The sequence below is a fragment of the Meles meles genome, chromosome 6 (assembly GCF_922984935.1).
Source record: "Meles meles chromosome 6, mMelMel3.1 paternal haplotype, whole genome shotgun sequence".
NCBI classification, from domain to species: Eukaryota; Metazoa; Chordata; class Mammalia; order Carnivora; family Mustelidae; genus Meles; species Meles meles.
Window position 1 is genome coordinate 150,481,358 of NC_060071.1, and position 21,187 is coordinate 150,502,544.

At 60.0% G+C, this 21,187-nt stretch overlaps 1 protein-coding gene across 1 annotated transcript; it reads left to right on the forward strand.

The window, feature by feature from the left end:
* Positions 1–11,941: 11,941 nt before the first annotated feature.
* On the forward strand, positions 11,942–20,251 carry PLD4 (phospholipase D family member 4). Its single transcript, XM_046007122.1, has 10 exons — positions 11,942–12,039; positions 13,916–14,115; positions 14,857–15,040; positions 15,189–15,309; positions 15,839–15,966; positions 16,523–16,723; positions 17,351–17,490; positions 17,632–17,797; positions 17,876–17,972; positions 18,489–20,251. The coding sequence occupies exons 1-10, from the start codon at positions 12,013–12,015 to the stop codon at positions 18,689–18,691; spliced, it is 1,467 nt and encodes a 488-aa protein (XP_045863078.1). The 5' UTR covers positions 11,942–12,012; the 3' UTR covers positions 18,692–20,251.
* Positions 20,252–21,187: the final 936 nt, after the last annotated feature.

The following is a 21,187-nucleotide window of genomic DNA, read 5'->3' on the forward strand; positions in this document are numbered from 1 at the left end:
CCTTCCTCAGCTCTGTTTCCCACCTCGACTCTGTTCCCCACACCAGCTCTGTTCCCCATGCCAGCCCTGTTCCCCACCTCGACTCTGTTCCCTCCTCAGCTCTGTTCCCTTCCTCAGCTCTGTTCCCCACCTCGACTCTGTTCCCCACGCCAGCTCTGTTCCCCATGCCAGCTGTTCCCCTCCTCAGCTGCGTACACCTGAAAATCTGCACCCCCCAACATGTGGACGTTATACTGCAGCAAGAATTCACAACAGTAACAAGGAACGGAAAGTGAATGTATTAACATAAAATTGTTCATAATATTCCTTTGCTTTTTTTAAAGTGTAAGACCTGTTTCTGGGCTCTCGTTTTCAGTCTAAATAGTGGCGATTCCCACCTTCTCTGTCTTGCTCAGTTGTCTGGGGTTGACAATCTTATTACTCTTTGTACGGAACCAGCTCTTTGGTTTTGTTGATTTTCTCTGTGATACATTTGTCTTCTGTTTCATTAATTCTCCTCTTCTTCATCTTTGTTAGTTTCTCCCCCTTCCCTGTTTTAATATTGCTTTCTTCCATGCTTTCTTCCTTTATTTTGTGAGATTAATTTTCAGCTTTCCTTATTTTCTGATCTATGGATTTAAGGCCACAGATTTCCTTCTAAATGTAACTTCAACTGATCTCATAAAGTTTGATCCATTGTATTTTCATGATTATTTAGGTGGAAAAAAGTTGTAGTGTTCATTAGGATTCCTTCCTTGGCCCATGCGCCATTTAGATGTATGTTGCTAAATTACCAAACATTTGAATATTTCCTAGTTATTCTCGTGTAATTAATTTCTAGCTTATTCCCACTGCGGTCAGAATATATACCTTAAATTATTTCAATCTTTGGAAAGGTATAGAGTATGCTTTTTCACCCAGAATAGTGACCGTTGTAACAAATGCTTCATGTGCCCTTGAAAGTAGTACATACTTCCATTTTTTTGAGAGTGATTATCTTTTGTCAATTTGATCAGCTTTATTGTGTTCAGATTTTCAAATATATCCACTGACGTTATGTCTGCTTGCTCCACCAGGGGCTACAAGGCCGTATTAGTCCGCACGGACTATGGGTCTGTCCGTCTCTCCCTTCAGTGCCGTCAGTCTTTCCTTATGTATTTGGACGTTGTGTTATTAGGTGCGCACAATTTAGAATTGCATTCCCGATGGGCCCTTTCATCACCACGAAGTCTTTTTTCTTTTCTTTTCTTTTTTTTTTTTTAGATTTTATTTACTTATCTGACAGAGATTACAAATAGGCAGAGAGAAAGGAGGAAGCAGGCTCCCCGCTGAGCAGAGAGCCCGATGCAGGGCTCGATCCCAGGACCCTGAGATCATGACCTGAGCTGAAGGCAGAGGCTTAACCCACTGAGCCACCCAGGCACCACCATGAAGTCTTTTTTATCCCTAGTTATTTTTCTTGCCTTAAAGCCTACTTTGTACTGTTGGGGTCGTTATCAAAGGAACGGGACTGAGACAAAGTGAAAGTTATGCAAAGCCTTATTCTATGCTAAGCATTAGAAGTCAGACTGACCGGCCAGGGCCGCCTCGGAAGAGAGTGACCGCCTCCGGATCTCACAGGCTGGTTTTATAGGGCATAACCACAGACCCAAGGTACGTGGCGTCTACTGTTAAGGCGTTCACTCCCGGAATCGATTCCTGGAATCGATACCCAGAACCATACCAGGAAGTATGGGGGCGTTTACTCCCGGAATCGATACCCAGAACCATACCAGGAACTATGGGGGCGTTTATTCCCGGAATGAAGTCTGCGGACGTAAACAACAATAAGGCTACCCAGGCAATATGGAGTCGCTCTGGCTAAGCAGGCCCTAATGGTTAAACAGGTTCTAACATTAACTTGGCCGGAACAGTCTGATATTAGTATAGCTCTGCTGGCTTTTTTGTTGTTTAGTGTTATCATAACATCCTTTCATCCTTAAACTTTAGTCGACTTGGTTTATAAATTTCAGTGTGACAACATGTGTTTCTCAGTTGGAGTGTTTTAGTGCATTTACTGCGACTATCCATGTATTTGACTTTGCATCTTCTGTATTATGTCTGTTTTTCCTTTCTTTTTTAGGGTTAATGAAGTATTAGTATTATTCCATATTTCCCCCACTTACTTGTTTATAAATGTACTTTCATTCTACTCTTCTTTTTTTTAAAGATTTTATTTATTTATTTGACAGACAGAGATCACAAGTAGGCAGAGAGGCAGGCAGAGGGGGTGGGGGGAAGCAGGCTCCCTGCTGAGCAGAGAGCCCGATGCGGGACTCGATCCCAGGACCCTGGGATCATGACCTGAGCCGAAGGCAGAGGCTTAACCCACGGAGTCACCCAGGTACCCCTCATTGTACTCTTAGTGGGTACTCCAACAACTATAAAATCCATCCCTCACTGATTATGGTCTAATGAAATTCTTTTTACTACTTCCTGGCAATTTCAAAACAATTCACAATTATAAAGTTCAATGATAAAACTTATCTTTCACTTATTAAGGCCTGATGTCAGTTTGCAGTTTTACCACTTCTCGGTCCCTGCGAAGACCTTCCAACGCCTTAAATTTGTCTGCTTCTCCCAACTTTGTGCTACCGTGATCAGGCATTCTAACTCTGCAGATACCGTAAACCCTACAATGAACAATTTTATTAACATCTATAGTCGGCGTGGCATAAAGGTATTGCCGTGTTCGTCTCTGCTCCCCCCACTCCCACACGACCGTGTTCCCACGTGGGATCGTTTGCCAATTGACCGTCTTTGTGTGTGTTTCTGGTATCGGTTTATTCTGATAAAAATCTCTCAATTTCTTGAGCAGGGGGCGTTTGGACATGTTTTTATTTTGCCTTTTCCCTTCACTTGGTGCACTGATAGACTCTTCTAAGTGGCCACTAACGTTTCGGGCATGCAAACGTGCTGTCCACTGTCTTCTGGATTTCACTGCTTACGTGGAGGACTCAAACGTCTTACTGTAGCCTTTCTAGATGGTGTCCTTTTAGACTTTCTCTCTCTTTGTAGTTTCTCTGTGGTTTTCCCACAACCATGGGCGTCTTTGCGCTCGTCCGTGTTAAGGTCTGTGGCCCTTCTTCCGGGTGTCTGTCTGTCCGGCTTGCCCCAGTTTGGGGAGCACCTCATCCATTATCTCTTCAGACGCGGGCTGCCCCGTCCCCAGCTTTCTCGTGCGGAGCTTCCCTTCATCTGCGCGGCAGACCTTCACGTGTGCCCCATGCGTCTCTCGCACCGTGGTCCGTGTTTTCTGTGCGTTTTCCACCTTTCACTCTCTGCTGACCCTACAGCGACCTAGACGTCCTTCAGTTCTGTCCAGTTGGCTCTTTGCTTCGGTTATTTTATTTTTAGTTCTAGAATTTCTTCAATTTAACAACACCATGTTTCATATCTCTACATGGAAATCTCCATCATTTTTGTCCAAGAACTCTGCCACCTGGACCCCGGGCTCTGCGCTTGGTTCCGTGGTTGGACGTCAGGCGACGCTTGATTCAAAGTGACAGATGCTGTGAATGGGGCAAAGAGGGATCCCCTGGAGGAAGTCGGGGCTCGGAGAGGGTCACCACTGAGCAGGGACCCGCCCCGTGCAGTCAGCGACGAAACTTCAGATGTGATAAGACGTGCTCGACCTCTTACCTCCTGTCCTCCTGTCCACCCGTCCTCCTGGGGCTCTGCTCTCCTGGGGCCAGCAGGAGTCCTGCCTGTGGGTCACAGCTGCCCAGCACCCTCTCCTCCTTAGAAGGAGAACCCGAACTCAAGTTTGAGTCCCCAGAACCATAATAGCATTGAGCTCTGTTCAGCTTCTCAGCCTCTTGTCCCTGCGCAGGACACCTGTCAGCAAATGCTTCAAGAGGGAAGGGGGCCCAGGGCGTCCAGCGCTCAGCTCTGCTCCTCTTTCTCTTAAGCACCTCAACCCCTTAATCCGGGAGACTCCGGCAGACTGGAACCGTAGTGTTCTCGTCCCTGGCTCTGTGGGTCTCCCCGGACATGCCCCCGCTTCTCGGCCTCTTGCACTCCACCCCATCTCTGCTGCTTGGACATCTGGAATTGTTAGCTCGAGTAGCGCTGAAACCACTGCAAGGTGAGATTTAAGGAGGAAAGGGAGGTCCCCACGGAGCAGGCGTTGAGTGGGAATCTGGAAGCTGGAATGGCCAAGGGGGTGTATTCTAGACCCTCTGTGGACAGCTATGGGCCCAGAAACGTCCCTCGTGGCCGAGCTCTTGAGAGTTCTGTCCATACGCACTCGGGACACAGGACTCGTCCGGCAAGAGCAGAGGTAGAATTAAGAATCATGCTCAGAGCCGAGTGTCCTCAAGGCTGACGCACAGGGAAAGGGGTAAGAGAGCCCTACCCAGGGTCCCGGGGGGCGAGCAGGGAAGCTCGTCTTTTTCCCAGGCTCTGGGTGGGAGGAAAAGCCTGCAGCAGAAGCGGAAACCTCGGAGGATGCTGAGCAGCTGGTAAACTGAACCAAGTCGCACCTGGGGCAGCATGGTTGAGGCAAAACAGCAGCGGCGGAGGGGGGGTCGGAGGCGCAGGACACGGGTGTAGACGCTCACCACATGGGTGTAGATACTCACCGCACGCACCGCCCGTGTTCCACAAGGGGAAAGAGGCAGAGGCAGTAGCCGCGGAGAGAATGGCTGAGAATGTTCTAGAAATGATCATAGGCATAAATCCTGCAGTTTGAGAGCTCCAATCCCCAAGGTGAGAACCAGCCTCACCGGGACACGCCCCGCTGAATCCCAGAAGACCCCAAAGAGAAAACCCCCAGAGCCAACCGGCCGGTGAGACAAGTGGCCTCAGAGGGACAGCCGGGGGACGGACGCCCGTTCCTCCCGTGAGCGCCGCGCTGAGGTCGGATCGGGGCCTTCGGGGACACCCAACTAAACTGTCCTTTCAGAGTGAGGGAGAGAGAGGAAGTCTCGGGCAGGGAAGCGGACGCGTTCGCTCTGCGGGCGGGGACGCAGGGGTCCGGAAAGGGCCACAGCGGAGCTCGGAGGAGCAGGGCCGCAAGCCAGTGGGGAGGAAACTGGTCCGCGGGCGGCAAGGCTCGGGACCCATGGAGTGCGGTCTCAGTACCCACGACAGCTGCTGGGGCGCATCCCCCAGGAAAGGGGGACTGACACCCCGGAGATAAATGCACAGAACCCCCAGGCTGTTGCGGGAAGCCAGTTCCTCCTGTGCAGGGGAGGAGCGAGCCCTAGGTGGGGCTGCAGAGCCCAGTGGGCGGCGGGCCAGGGAGGGGGTGCGGGAGCTCCTGCCCTGCCTCAAGGTGCCCGCTCAGCCTGCACCAAGCCCCGTGTTGGCCTGGGGGGACCGTGAGGAGAATGAACCGTCAAACTTTCCATCTGGGGGGTCCTGCCCAACCTCCCCTGTGGGGACACGGTGGCAGGGGGTCGGACCGCACCCCCGAAGGTGTGGCAGCAGCAGGGCCCCCCTGGGGGGCGGCCTCATCACAAAGGGGCCCTTTTTGGGGTCTCGGGACTCGGTGTCAGCTCGTTCTTTCCGCAGTCTGCCTTGGAAGCCTGGCATCCACATCCTTCTAAGTTCTCAAAAGAAGGAATGAAGAGCCCGGGGCGGGGGGGCGGGGGGGACCAGCCTCTCCAGCCTCCAGGGCGGGTCAGAAGCCACCTGCGTGTGCACCCTGCGCTCGGACGTGGGCTCCCGCGCTGTGTGCCGGACAGGACCCAGGATCCGAAAGGAGACTGCCGGGGCGCCCGGCGGGTGCGGTCGCTACAGCGTGCGACTCCTGATCTCGGGGTCGTGAGCTCGAGGCCTGCGTTGGATATAGGGATGGCTGAAGTAAATAAACTTCAAAAAAACAAAGAGGGGCACCTGGGTGGCTCAGTGGGTTAAAGCCTCTGCCTTTGGCTCAGGTCATGATCCCGGGGTCCTGAGATCGAGCCCCGCATCGGGCTCTCTGCTCGGCGGGGAGCCTGCTTCCTCCTTTCTCTCTGCCTGCCTCTCTGCCTACTTGTGATCTCTGTCTGTCAAATAAATAAATAAAAATCTTAAAAAAAACAACAACAACAAAGAGGAAACCACCCCAGGAGCACTGGAGAACGCCTCAGTCAAGGAGAATGTTTTAAAACCAACCAGAGAGTAAAGACTTCCCTCACACCGGATGATGGGGTTCTCACCGTACAGACCCCTAAGAACCTCGGGTTCCAGGGAAAACAACGGTCTGTCAAGAATTCTGCAATTCCTTCAATAGTGAAGGAAAACTAGAGACATTTTCACGTTCCCAAGGACTGAGAGTCACCAACACATGCCCGTGCAAGGACGATAACCGGCGACTGAGAACCGCATAGCCAGCGGCGTTCCTACTCCGGCCCGTTGCAAAGGATGTGTTTCGGGAGGATGAGCAGCGGGCAGGTCTGAAATAGGAGAAGGACGGGTGAGCAGACCATTCTCACACACCCTGACTGCACAAAATGATGATACGGTGTACAACGTGTGGGGCTTAAGGTAATAATAATAGTAATAGTATCACAAGACAGGACAAACGTGAGAGACACGTGCGCTGGAGATCATCAGAGGTAGTTCTCGAAGGTCCTTGCACTACTCAGGGGGAGGGAAAGATGTTCCTTGTGTCTATGCCTCCCTACGGATGCAAGGCCAACACCTGGGAGAAGCCGGTGACAGCGTGGGACACGACGGCCTGCAGCAACACAACGAAAGGGCGTTTAATGCGGGAGCAAACGCGCAGTGGTCTGTCCTTCAGGTGTGAAGCTGGCGCCCCAGCTCCCCGCCTGGCTGCGTGGCCAGAGCCCAGGATGCGGCAGGAGGGAGCGATGGAGCCCCCTTCCCCGGACGACTCCACGGCAGCACGTGGGTCAGAACCCGCGCCGTGGCCGTCACGGGGACCACAGCCGGCGGGAAGAACGACCCTCTCGGCTCTCGGAAGCACAGAAGAGCAGCGTGGGGGGCCGTGGAGGGCCCGTCCCTGAGAGGTCACAGCTCGAGCGGGACAGGAAAACAGGAGAAAAATCAGTCGACCCAGAAGAGCAAGAAGAAGCACCAAGAACCGCAGAATGCGGAGAGAGGGAAGGACAGATGGAAATGCAGCGGTGATCACAACAAACGTAAACAGACGAAATCCAGCTGGAAGGGATACAGACGGCCGCTGAGACGCTTTACATGCCGGAGCTGGCGGCGCCGGGGGCTCAGTCGGGAAGCGTCTGCCTTGGACTCGGGTCATCTCAGGGTCCTGGGATGGAGCCCCACGGTGGGCTCCCTGCTCCGCGGGGAGTCTGCTTCTCCCTCTGCCCCTCCCCCTGCTCCTGCTCGCCCTCCCTCAAATAAATAAATAAAATCTTTAAAAAGTTAAATTTCAGCTCTGTTACTCACTAGACACAGATCTGAAATGCAAGAGGGCCCATCAACCTAAGGTTGAGGATATTTTTTTTAAAAACCACACAGATTTTAAGCTGAAAATAGGACAGCATAGCTTTTTAAGACCGAAGCTCTTACCAGGGAAAGTGAGAGCACAGGGACAGGTGGCTTAGTCGGAGACAAAGAGACCCGGCAGTGCAGACTTCACTGCGGGAAGCCAGAGTCCACGTGGGAAGCCACGGACCAGCACAGCCCTCCCACTGATTCCGGGCCGAGGACGCGGAACATTCATAAGTGACACGTGAGAGTCGAAAGCACATCCGTGAGCGGGATTCACAGATGGGTCTAGATGCCGGAGCCCCCGGCAGAGGCGGCGCACCCTTCTTGAGCGCGTTTCGGTTCTGCGGCCACAACATGCACGAGACACCGCTTGAGCAACGTTAAAGACATGACGCTGCGTGGGCTTTGCTTTCTAACCCAACACGACTGAACTAGGAATCAGTCAGGAAGAAAGAACGTCACCTACGCTTAGAAATCTTTTTTTTTTTTAAGATTTTATTTATTTATTTGACAGAGAGAGAGATTACAAGTAGGCAGAGAGGCAGGCAGAGAGAGGAGGAAGCAGGCTCCCTGTGGAGCAGAGAGCCCGATGGGGGCTCCATCCCAGGACTCTGAGATCATGACCTGAGCCGAAGGCAGTGGCTTAATCCACTGAGCCACCCAGGCACCCCCTATGCTTGGAAATCTTAAACCGATTTTTTTTATGACTTTATTTTTTTTTTAAGATTTTATTTATTTATCTGACAGACAGAAATCATAAGTAGTCAGGGAGGCAGGCGGCGGGTGGGTGGGGAGGAAGCAGGCTCCCCGCTGAGCAGAGAGCCTGATGCGGGGCTCGATCCCAGGACCCTGAGATCATGACCTGAGCTGAAGGCAGAGGCTTTAACCCACTGAGCCACCCAGGTGCCCCAAGACTTAAATTTTAGGTAATCTCTACACCCAACATGGGGCTTGAACTCAACTTTAAAAATTTTATTTAAATTCAAGTTAGTTGACACAGAGTGGATCAGAGGTAGGATTTAGGGATTCATCAGTTGTGTATAGCCCCCAGGGCTCATCACATCACGTGCCCTCCTTCATGCCCATCACCCGGTTACCCCATCCCCCCCCACTCCAGCAGCCCTCAGTTTGTTTCCCAGAGTTAAGAGTCTCTTTGGGTTTGTCTTCCTCTCTCATTTCACCTTCTTTTATTTTTCCTTCCCTTCCCCTATGATCCTCTGTTTTGTCTCCTATGCTCCACAAATAAGTGAAACCATATGATACTTGACTCTCTCTGCTTGACTTATTTTGCTCAGCATAATCTCTTCCAGTCCCGTCCATGTTGCTACAAAAGTTGGGTATTCATCCTTTCTGATGGAGGCATAATACTAGTGTATATGGACCACATCTTCCTTATCCATTCATCCGTTGAAGGGCATCTTGGTTCTTTCCATAGTTTGGCTATTGTAGACATTGCTGCTATAAATATTCGGGTGCACGTGCCCCTTCAGATCACTATGTTTGTATCTTTAGGGTAAATACCCAGTAGTGCGATTGCTGGGTCATAGGGTAGCTCTATTTTCCGTTTTTTGAGGAACCTCCATGCTGTTTTCTAGAGTGGTTGCACCAGCTTGCAGTCCCACCAACAGTGTAGGAGGGTTCCCCTTTCTCCACATCCTCGCCAGCATCTGTCATTTCCTGACTGGTTAATTTTAGCCATTCTGACTGGTGTGAGGTGGTAGCTCACTGTGGTTTTGATTTGTATTTCCCTGATGACGAGTGATGTGGAGCACTTTTTCATGGGTCTGTTGGCCATCTAATGTCTTCTTTGGAGAAGTGTCTGTTCATGTCTTCTACCCATTTTGGGGCATGATTATCTGTTTTTTTGTGTGTTGAATTTGAGGAGCTCTTTATGGATCCTGGATATCAGCCCTTCATCTGTAATGTCATTTGTGAATATTTTCTCCCATTCCGTGGGTTGCCTCTTTGTTTTGTTGACTGTTTCCTTTGCTGTGCAGAAGCTTTTGATCTTGATGAAGTCCCAAAAGTTCATTTTCGCTTTTGTTTCCTTTGCCTTTGGAGACATATCTTGGAAGAAGTTGCTGTGGCTGATATCGAAGAGGTTACTGCCTATGTTCTCCTCTAGGATTCTGATGGATTCCTGCCTCATGTTGAGGTCTTTTATCCATTTTGAGTTTGTCTTTGTGTGTGGAGTCAGAGAATGGTCCAGTCTGATTCTGCATGTGGCTGTCCAATTTTCCCAGCACCATTGGTTGAAGAGGCTGTCTTTTTTCCACTGGAAATTCTTTCCTGCTTTGTCAAAGATTACTTGACCATAGAGTTGAGGGTCCATATCTGGGCTCTCTACTGGTCTATGTGTCTGTTTTTGTGCCGGTACCATGCTGTCTTGGTGATCACAGCTTTGAAATAGCTTGAAGTCAGGCAACGTGATGCTTCCAGCTTTGGGGTTTTTTTTATATAATTTTTAAAAATTTTTATTTATTTGACAGGGAGAGAGACACAAGCAGGGGGAGTGGGAGAGGGAGAAGTAGACTCCCTGCCGAGCAGGGAGCCCAATGTGGGGCTTGATCCCAGGACCCTGGGACCATGACCAGAGCCAAAGGCAGACGCCTCACAACTGAGTCACCCAGGCGGCCCTCCAGCTTTGGTTTTAAAAGTCTGACTTTAGAACGCAGTGCTTGATTTTTGCCTCCTCAGCCACATGTAATAGCAAGAAAACCGTTGCAGAGAAGTCTTAAATTCCGGTTGGTAGAACTACCGCTGTAGCGATGCTAGGGTTATTACTTGGAAACCGTGTTAAACATGTTATAAGCCAAAGCTAACAAATAATTGTATGAACGTCAGGGGCCACATGCTTGCATGTGAGAGAGAAGCGAGAGGAGTACAAACCCGCGCAGGAGGAAAGCTTGTTGTCCCCGAGGGAGACGCGTCCCCGCACGTCCACGGCAACGTGACCCGCAGCAGCCGAGACAGGATGGCGGCGTTTGTGCCCCCAGAGACAGTGGGTGAAGAAAGGTGTGGTGTGTGTTCTCACACACGGCCGGGACGGTTCTCAGCCGTGAAAGGAGATCCTGCCGCGTGGGTGGACCCGGAGGCGCACTTTGAAGGGAGCCGAGTGAGAGAAAGACAGACACCACGTGATCATTTCCAGGTGTGGAATGAGAACGGCGACCTCAGGACCTCAGGACACAGAGCGGGACTGGCAGGTGCCCAGGGTGGGGCGAGTGGAGCATGTGAGGGGCACGTGGACACACCTCCGTCGGCAGGGCCGGGGATGGGCCGGGGGCACGCGGGGCGCGGTGCTGTGTCCTGGGAAGCTGCCGAGAGAGCAGGTCTTGAGTGTCCTCGTCACAGGGAAAAGCCCAATTCTGCGAGGTGACACGCGGCGGTCATCCTGCGGTATACGCAAACCGCGATGGTTCTGTGTCCCCCAGAAACCGGTGTGTCACACGTCCGCTCCATCACCATAAAACGGGGGAGGGGGTAATAAAATTAAGAAGCAAGAAAAGAAAGCAGCCCTCGTGATGTCGCGGCTGACTTGGAAGCTCTCGCCGAAGGCTGTCGGCCGCGTGACTGCGGGCGGAGTGACGCCAGCAGCCAGACTGGTCGGGAAGCAGGAATTTGCACCGCGTGGGGCACGAGCCCTGGGTCCCTGCTGGGAGCGAGGCAGGAGGCACTTTTTTCTAATAGTCAGATGGAGCATCCCACGCCCGGGAACTGAGAGCCAGCAGGACCCAGGGCCCCCAAAGCCCCGGACGGCATTCCTGCCGGGATGAGCCGTCCCCGCCTCACTCCCCACGCCCAGGGTTGCAGGGCGAGGAGCAGAGGCTCCGTGAGAGGGAGGTGGATCTCTGGGTCGTGGCCAGGTCATATGATGCAGCCGTCAGTGCCCTTATGAAAGAGCCCCCAGAGAGCCCCGGCCCTTCCCTCTTGGGAAGACACAGCGAGGAGAGAAGCAGGACCCAATCTGCGGGTCCCTTACTCCCGGCCCTCAGAGCTGCAAGGAGCAAGTGTCTGCCGTCTCCAAGCTGCCCAGTCCGTGCCGCTTGGTTAGAGCAGCCTGAGCAGACTCAGGAAGCCTGGACTACGCTCCTGGGAACACAGAGCTGACGGCTGAACCCCAGCAGCCATTGTGGGTCACGAGGCTGCTTGTCTACCCTAAGGTTCGGGAGCTAGGGTTCCCAAGGAGGGGCCTGGAGGGACCTGGCTCCCCATGGCCTTAGAGCCAACACCGTCTTTCGGCCGCCAGCCCCTAACCCTGGTTAGTGGGAGAGAGAGATGAACAGTCTTGTTCGAGCCAGGCTCCTTGGGTCTCTGGGGCTTGTGTCGAGCCCAGCTGATGCCCAGGCCTCCACCTGGGGAGTGGGGCAGGGGGAGAGACTTTCTCTGGAGGCGGCAGTTCGCAGCCGCACCCTCTGGCTGGCCCACCCAGCCCCAGATGTCTGTCGGGGATGCCAGTGAGGGAGGTGCTCGGGACGAAGAGGAAGTGGCCGGAAGGGGAAGCAGCGGGCTGCAGGGAGGAGGCAGGTGGGCTGGGGCGGGGGCGGGGGCGGCCATCAGAGCTGAGAGCCTGCAGTCTGTGGCTGGAGCAAGATGAAGGCCAAGGCGGTATCCCCGGAGGTGAGTCTGGGAGCCCAGGGCCAAGCAGGAGCGGCAGGCCGAAACCGGCTGCCAGCAAGCCCAGGCCCGGGGGATCACAGAGCCCCCCATGGGGCCTGGCAGCCGCACCCCAGCTCCGCAGGGCAGGAAGTCGCACACCTCCAGCCGTGACCGCTGATGCCTGGAGGGCCCCAGCCCAGGAACACAGCGGCTAGTGGGCCCCCTCTCCCCACGGCCGGCCTCACCCAGGGACATAGGCTTTCTGTCACTGCAGCCACCTGGAGCTGCCCCGAGGCGGCCTCCCCAGGCCCCAGTGCTGTTCCCGGGGCCCAAGAGGAGGGGAGGATGTGCTCGGGGGAGTGGAGGTCGGGGAGGTGCCTGGGACAGCTCCGAGCCCAATGGGGCTGCGGGGCTCGGATCTGCCTCTGCCGGAGACACTTGGGGAACAGCCCCTTCCCCTGTGGTACAGCAGAAAGATGGGGGGAGGGAGTGGCCAGTCCAAGGAAGTCCCTGGGGCCCCTTCGCTCAGCCTCCAGCCCCGGACTTCCCACTGACTGCCTCTCCTGAGACTCGGTGAAGGCTCGATGGACCCCAGGGTGTGGGTGGTCCCCTGAGCTGGGCTCTGCCATGTGAGGGGCAGAGTGAGGTTCTGAACCGAGCTCTGGCGGGGGGGGCATCCTGGCTTCCCTCTGGGGGGACTCCCGGGCTCTGCCGGAGGCCTCGTTCTGGCTTCTGAGGCCCCTCCCTGCACTCCCGGCGGGCATGCCGAACCCTGGAGTGCTTGGCCCACCATGGCATTGAGGCCACTATGGGGGAGCCCTGTCCGCCTGGCTTCCAGCTCTCTGTGGGACTAGCTGCCCCGAGGGGGTAGAGTCCTGGGGCAGAGGGGGGCCCCCACACAGCACCCCAGGTTCCCCAGCCCCCAGGCCCCCGGAGGGCAGCGAAGGGTCCCCACTCAGCCCCCACCGTGCCTTCCCAGTCAGGACGAGGGGTGCTGCCTGAGTCCCAGGAGGGGGCTGCTGAGGCCGCCCCAGGCTGGGGGCCCACCCTGGGAAAGGAGGTGGTTTTTCACGGGCCGGTAAGGAGGTCTGAGCTGAAAGCAGAAATGGCTCCGGGCCTCACCACGCACAAGGCTGAAAGAAGGAACCAAGATTCAGACATGCGGGTGCCCGATGTGAGCAAGACGGCGAGGGGGGGCCTGAGGGCAGGCTAGCTCCTCTGGCACAGACGGACATGAACACCCACGTGCACACACACACAGCCATGCACACGCACACACACGCACAATGCAATGCACAGACACGCACACACATGCATGCGTGTGCGCACACAGACATGCGCATACACACCCACACACCGGCTTCAGGCTCCACACGGAGTCACCATCTGCAGGGCCAGCGGAGGGCAGTGGAGGGAAGACCAGTGCCGGGCCTGCGGCTGCTCGTGACACCGGGTCGCCGTGTCAGGGGCTGAGACCTCTGCAGAGAGCATCAGTGGCCCTGGCCCCCGCTCCACAGGCCCACAGCCCACAGGACAGAGAGCCTAGTGCAGCAGGACAGGGGGCTCGAGGGAGGGGGCTCCACAGCCCCGGGGGACCTGCCCCAGAGCGGCAGGATGAGACCAGCCAGACCAGTGCGCTGCCCTCAGCTCCCCAGTCCCTGTCTCGGGGGCCCCAAGGGAAAGCCCCAGGCCACTTGGTGCCCCTCCCCACAGGGAGCTCGGGCCCTGCTCAGTGCATCCTCCCCTGTCCTTCGCCCACTCGGCCCCCCAGGCCTGGCCCTCCCTGGGAGCCGGGGACAGTCTCTGTCAGCACCGGAAGGGCCACCTCAGCCCACCCGGAGTAGAGCACGCGCACGCCATCCGGGGACCCCGCGGTGACCCCCTTCTCCTGCGGCAGGTGCCGGGAGCGCTGGCCGTGCTGTGGCTTGGTGCTGTGGCTCTTGCCTACATCCTGTGGCAGGTGCACCTCCCGCCCACCAGCGGCCAGCTGCACCCGGAGGAAGGGCCCACCTCGTCCCGGGGCCAAGGCTCCAGCCGGGCCTGGGAGCCTCAGAGAGGGGAGGCCGGGCCGCAGCCGCAGCCACAGGACGCCTGCCGGTGAGTGTCTGCGAGGTCTGCAGGCCCGTGGGCCCGTGCTCAGCTCTGCCCCTCTGTGAGCTTCCCGCCCTCCGACCGGCCTGGCCCGTGGGGCCCACACAGCCTCTGCCACTTCTCAGAAGAGACAGCTGGCCGGGCGGGGCGGCCCCGGGGTGGGGGTGGGCCGGAGCCCACGGACTTGGGGTGTTCTACGCAGCAAACACAGGCTGCCGCTCGGGGCCCCGCCGCGGCTGCAGAGCCCAGAGCCACCGGGCAGCTTCTCAGCCTTCTGGGCGCGGCGTCCCTTCCCAGTTGCCCGGCCACCTGCCTCTCCCGCTTTCTGCTGTGGGCAGAGTCCCGCTCCCGGCCCAGCCTGTGGAGCCCAAGAGGCGCTCCCACCACCTCCCTGTCTGGGCCTTCCTCCGGTCTGCATGGGCCGCTGCATGGGCCGCCTCCCAGGGCCTCCCTTCCAGTCGCAGCCAGACCCAGCCTCACGCACAGCGACTCTCCAGCAGCCGAGCCCTGCGCTGCTCCCTCCCTGGCTCCCCCCCCCCCCCCGCCCCCCCACCCCCGGGGGTCGCTGCCCAAAGCAGGCTTGTTGGGGCTCACAGGCTGGCCCCATCCAGTCTAGTCGGCTCCCTGCCATGCCCCATGTTGGCGGTGACCCCCGCCCCCCGCCTGGCCAGTGGGGGCGGGGCAGGGGACACGAGGCAGGTTGGTGGCCCCCGTGCTCCGCTCAGGCCCCATGGGCTCTCTCTGCAGGCTTGTCCTTGTGGAGAGCACCCCCCAGGACCTCCCTGCGGCAGCTGGCAGCCCGTCGGCCCAGCCCCTGGCCCAGGCCTGGCTGCAGCTACTGGACACCGCCCAGCACAGCGTTCACGTGGCCTCCTTCTACTGGTCCCTCACAGGGGCCGACATTGGGGTCAACGACTCGTCCTCCCAGCCAGTATGCCTGGCCCTGCCCACCCCATCTGGGTGCCGGGGCACATCTCTCTCACTCTGAGCTGTGGGTGGGCAAGGTGGTCTCCCGGGAGAGGTCTGGGTCCTTCCTAGTTGGTGGGGCGTCACCCCTCACGGCTGGCCCGGCCTCGCAGGGGGAGGCCCTTCTGCGGAAGCTGGAGCGGCTGCTGGACAAGAACATTTCCCTGGCTGTGGCGACCAACAGCCCGTCACTGGCCAAGAACTCCACAGACCTGCGGGTCCTGGCGGTCCGAGGTAGGTGCCTGTCTGGCCTGGGCCCGCTGCCTCGGGGGCAGGCGTGGCTCGTGACCTGCCCGTGCCACGGGAAAAGGAAGGCGCGCAGAGCTGCGTGGGAGGAATAGGAAGGGGCCCCCGTGCTTCACCGGGAGGGCAGGGGCCCAGGGCGGCGTGCTTAAAGTCAGCCTCACCCAGGACTGGGGCTGGTTCCAAGGGGCCAGACGGTCATCCTCCATGGTGGGAGGATCCTAGGGTGGCCTCGGGGCCCCCCTGAGCCCAGCTGCTCTGACCTGCGGGTGGGCTCAGGCCGGGAGCTCAGCTGGGGAGCCATCTTCATAGCCCCGGGCTCTGGAGAGGGGCTGCGCTGAGGCTCTGGGCCAGTCGATGCCTTTGTCGCCCTCCCTGCCAAGTGGGGACGATGACGGCCTGGGCTTAGCAGGACTGCTCTGAGGGCCAACGAGCTTTCCCGCCACGAGGAATTGGGCTCACCGTGAAGCGGGCACCTGGCGAGACCCCGGTGACCGCACGGTCCTCGCCTCCCGGCCAGGTGCGCAGGTGCGGTTCGTGCCCTTAAGGAAGCTCACCGGGGGCGTTTTGCACTCCAAATTCTGGGTTGTGGACGGACGGCATGTCTACCTGGGCAGCGCCAACATGGACTGGCGGGCCCTGACGCAGGTGAGTCCCGAGGGCAGGGAGACCCACCAGGAGCTCGTCCGCTGCCCGCGCTCCCGGGGCCTGGCGATGTCCCGTGCAGCCCTGGGTGGAACAGAGGTGCAGCGTCGCCCCGGTGCGCGGAACAGGCGCCGGCTCAGGAGTTAGGGAACCCGCACGGTGCCTGCCCTCGCACCCCGGCGTGTCGTTCCACCCACGGGAAGACGCTTCAGTCTCTGCACCAGGGAGACCTGCGACCCTGAAGGAAAAGCAAAGCGTGAGAAACCAGCCCCAGAAGGGCGGCGGCAAACGCAGCCACGCCGGTCGCCTCACCACAGGGACGCGGAGAGCGGCTCCTCTCACGCACTCTCTGCTTCTGCAGTAACAAGCCCGTGCTGCTGCTTCGATGGTGGGGTACAGCGCTCAAGACGAGCGGGCCGTCACCCCTGCAGCTCCCACGAGCGCGCTGCCTGTCACGCCGTCTGTCCTGACTCCCGCAGGCCGGCGCTGCCAGCGCGGGGGCCGCACGCCGTCCTGGGGCAGAGGCCCGCCCCCCGCAGCCGCCACCCTGTCCCTGCAGGTGAAGGAGCTGGGCGCCGTCATCTACAACTGTAGCCGCCTGGCCCGCGACCTGGAGAGGACCTTCCAGACCTACTGGGTGCTGGGGGCGCCGAGGGCCGTCCTCCCCAGAGCCTGGCCTCCGAGCTTCTCGTCCCACATCAACCGCTTCCAGCCTCTCCGGGCCCACTTCGACGGGGTGCCCACCGTGGCCTATTTCTCCGTAAGAGCGGCCGAGGGGACCTGCCAGACCCCCGGGGAGCCTGCCCTGCCGCCGTGCCGCCCAGCACCCGGGACCCGGCGGCGGTCCCCCAGCCAGCGTCAGGCTGTCCGCAGACCTAGCTCCAGGAGAGCATGCGGGCCGCGCCACCCACGGGAGACAGGCAGCCTGGGAGGGGGCGGGGCTTCCCGTGGCCCAGGGAGAGGGGCTCCGAGCAACTGTTGGGGCGGGGTTGAGGGGCTTCTGCCTGGGGCCTGGGAGGGCCAGAGCCAGGGGGACCAGCTCATCGAGTGGGTCGGTCGGGGAAGGGGGAGGGGGCGGGCTGACCCTCCGTCCAGGCGAGTGGGAGCAGGGGCTGGTCTCCGGAGACCCAGCATCAGGCTGGGTGGGGGGGGGGCAGTTCTCTGGGGGGCCGGGGGTGCGGCGCAGGGCAGCCTTCCCGGCCTTCCTGCCCAGATGGAGGGCAGTCCTGAGGTCCCGGTGCAGAACCTCCCTCCCCTGTCCCACCTCTCCCGGGGGCCCCTCTGGTCTTCCTCCGAGTTCCCACGTGTGGAGGGCGAGGGCAGGCTGGGGTGGCAGGTCCAGGAAGCAAGCAGCTCAGTGCCCTCAGGGACCTCTCTGCCCGGACAGGCCTCGCCGCCGGCGCTCTGCCCGCACGGCCGCACGCGGGACCTGGAAGCGCTGCTGGCCGTGGTGCGCGGTGCCCGGGAGTTCGTCTACGTCTCGGTGATGGAGTACTTCCCCACCACGCGCTTCAGCCACCCGGCCAGGTGGGGGTGGGAGTCCGGGGGGGTCCGCTCTGCAGATGGGCAGCACCCAGCGCATTTCCTCTCCCACTGGGACCCTCGCTCGGCCCCGGCTGGCCGTCAGGGTCCCCGTTGGCCCAAGGACCCTGAGCCGCCCTCCCACAGGTACTGGCCGGTGCTGGACACCGCGCTGCGGACAGCGGCCTTCAACAGGGGTGTGCGGGTGCGCCTGCTGGTCAGCTGCTGGCCCCACACGGACCCCAGCATGTTCCCCGACCTGCGGTCCCTGCAGGCCTTCAGCAACCCCGCGGCCGGGGTCTCAGTGGATGTGGTGAGGACCCCGCCCGGGGCCGGGCTGGGGCGGGCAGTCCTCCTCCCTCCTCACGTGCTCCCTCTCTGTTCCCCACAGAAAGTCTTTATCGTGCCGGTGGGAAATCACTCCAACATCCCCTTCAGCAGGGTGAGCCACAGCAAGTTCATGGTCACAGAGAAGGCGGCCTACATCGGTGAGCAGGCAGGGGCGCAGCCCCAGGACCCTGAGTCCTTGAGGGGCACCGAGCACGTGTGCATGACCACGGAGGCCACAAAAACCCACAGAAGGGGGACATGACCCCCAAGCAGTGGCTGCGCCAGGGTGCTGAAGGGGACTCTGCCCTCACGGGTGGTGCGGACCCCGCAGGACAGAGGCGAGCCGAGGGGGGGCTCTCAGGTCCAGGACAGGTCCAGGCCCAGGGCGCCGGGCGGGTGGGACATCCTGAGCCCCAAGTTTTCAGGACGCTGAGTCCGGACACCGGCCCCAGGGGACGTGGGAGGAGCCGTGCCCACACGCGCGGAGAGCTGGTTGGCTCTTCTGCATCCGAGGGGCCGGCCCGGCTGCAGTTGCCGGCAGCAGAGCAGCCGCGGAGCCCCTCTGTCCCTAGCCCTCTGTCCCTAGCGCCGTGGCCGAGCCTGATGACGGGGCCCTGCGGAGGGAGAGAGCCCCCGTCCCAGTCCCACGGGACTCTCTCCCCCCACCGCCCCAGGCACCTCCAACTGGTCGGAGGACTACTTCAGCAGCACCTCGGGGGTGGGCCTGGTGGTCAGCCAGAGAGCGCCCAGCGCCCGGCCGGGGCTCCTCACCGTTCAGGAGCAGCTGCGTCGCCTGTTCGAGCGAGACTGGGATTCCCGCTACGCCGTGGGCCTGGACGCACAAGCCCAGGGCCAGGATTGCGCCTGGGGAGGCTGAGGGGCTGCTGGGCCCAGTCCCCAGCCCGCAGCTACCGCCTCCCGCCGCGCCTCCCCACCTGCCGGGGTCGGGGCTCCAAGCCGCCCATCCTCACGAGCCCTGCTCACGTCCAGGACCTCCCAGCTCCCGGCAGGTGCAGACTGACGGCTTGCCCTCGGCACCTGAACCAGCCCCTTGCACGCGCCACCTCCTCCAGGGAGCCTTCCACGATTCTCCTCCCTGACCCACAGAGCCACAGTCCCTACCCACAAAGGGGGCTGTAGAAGGCACGCACCTCCCTGCCTGTCTGTGTGGGTCTGGCGTGGGCGGCCTCCACTCCTCCCGGCCCCAGGCCAGGCTTCTGCACGCCCCACCCAGGACTGCTCTGCCTGCCTGTCGGTGCTTAGGCCTCCCCCACAGGAACAGGGGGTGGGGCTGGAGCAGGTGCCAGGATGGGGGGGGGACCCAGGATGGGGGACAGGTGGAGAGGGAGGGCTGCAGGGCTGCTGCACGGCCCCTAGGACCGTGTGTGGTGAGGGCTGGCACTTCAGGCAGGATTGAGAGAACCTGGTTTGGACCCGGGGGTGGGGGGTGGGGGTGGGGCCTTGGACACAGACCTGCCCCGGGGCACCCTGCCCCAGGAGGCCCCAGGACATCCGCCCTGCAGAAGCTCTGAAACCGGTTTGACCCCTGGATTCCGGCCCTTCTGCCGGGTCAGACCCCGTCCCAGCCACCCACTTGGCCTCTCTCGACTTCTGGTTTCTGACCACGGCTCCAGAGCCCACCTGACCTGTGGAGGCCACCCTGGGCGGCGGCGTGGGGTGAGCTCCGTGGCCAGGGGACCCTGGACTCTGAGGGACCCGAGCGAGTAGATGCCGCGTCCAGCCCTCCCACATCCTGGGGCGCCTCTTCCCTGCCCGCCCCGTCCTCTCCACCCCACAGTGAGTGGATGGGCTGTCGTTGGGCCCCCACGTGTCAACATCCTTGTCGGAGAGGAAGGTCCCCGACCCAGCCTGCTCCCCTGCCCAGACATGCACGGCAGCCCCGGCCTCTGGGAACTGGTCTGTGTGTGAGCGGCCCTGGACCAAGCCAAGCCCCCGGCCCGCCGTGGCGGCTCCCCGCGCCTCCTGTCCCCTGCCCGTGGACTGCACAGCGACCCCCGTCAGGAACAGACCCCATCCTGACGCATGGTGCCCTCCAGAGCTGTGCGGGGTTTGCTCTCTGGTACTGGCCCCCAGCAACGGTGTCCCCGGGCCCGTCAGCCACGAGCCATCAGGATTCCGTGCTCCAGGCCGTGCCTGGACGACAGGGAAAAAGCCACAGCCATGGCCCAGTGGCTATCGCCATGGAAGGGGCTGGTGGCCACACATCGGGGCAGCCTCTATGGCCTGTTGCAAAGCAGACCTTCCCCCCAGGAGACCCAGCTCATGAGGCTCGAGAGGCCCCCAGGGTGCCTTGATGTGTCTCCTTCTGGGCCACGGTGGACAGACTGACGTGGTCCTCACGACCTTGCCCCGGAAGCCGTGTCCTGTGTGACCCCTCCCCTTGCGGCGCGCACAACCCGTGTTTGCTTGTGAGCAATAGAACACACAAAGGAGCCAATCTGTCGCTTCCGCGACTGTGTGACACGTGTCTGTGAGCACGCCCCGCTGGGGGTCCGGGACGGGTGACGCGCGTCTGTGAGCGCTGGGGGTCCGCTCCTTGCTGGCTGGAGGAAGGTCCTGGGCTGTGGCCGGTCCTCAGCGAGGCCCCCGAGGTAGGGCACCAAGCGCGGCCAGCGAGACGCAGGGACCCTCACCCATCCGGCCTGCAAGCGCTGTGAACAGCCAGCGGCTCTTTCCCCACTTGGATGGAGGGGACCCCAGCCCCGGCCCTCACCCCGACTGCAGCCTGCGGGACCCTGGGCTGAGGACCCAGCTAAGCGGGTCTCGGACTCCCGATGCCCAGGAACTGGGACGTCACAAACGCGAGTTGTCTTCAGCGGCTGGCCTGCGGCAAGGCCGTCGCGCAGCATGGAGGCCGCATGGGAGGGCCCTGCCGCCCTTCCCCCCTCCAGCCCCGAGCAGTTGGACCCTGACTGCAGCTTCACACGAGGCCAAAAGCCCGTGGCGCCCAGCTGACGCCCGCGGCGGTGTTCCTGGGGGTGCTGGTCTCTCCTGACTTTGGGACAAACACCCCGCGGGCTCCTCCCCCTTTTTGGGTCACGGACTGCCCGTTCTCCAGAGGTCGGCCCGTCCTCAGGGTGGATAGCCTTCCCACCAGCCACGGGGAGTGCACGGTAGGAGGGGAGCCCTCTGTTCTGCTCTGCTGGGGCAGCACCAGGTGGGGGCTCCCCCACAGTCTAAGAGGGGGAAGGAGCTGGTCATCAGGAGCCCCCGGGGCCAGGCGGGGGCGGGGCAGGCTACAGTGGGGACGCTGCGAGCCCCGGCCCGGGAGGAGAGTGCAGGCACTCACGACCGGGAGCTGTTTGGGCGGAGGGGAGGGCAGCCCCTGAGCTGGGCCCTGTCACAGCCAGGG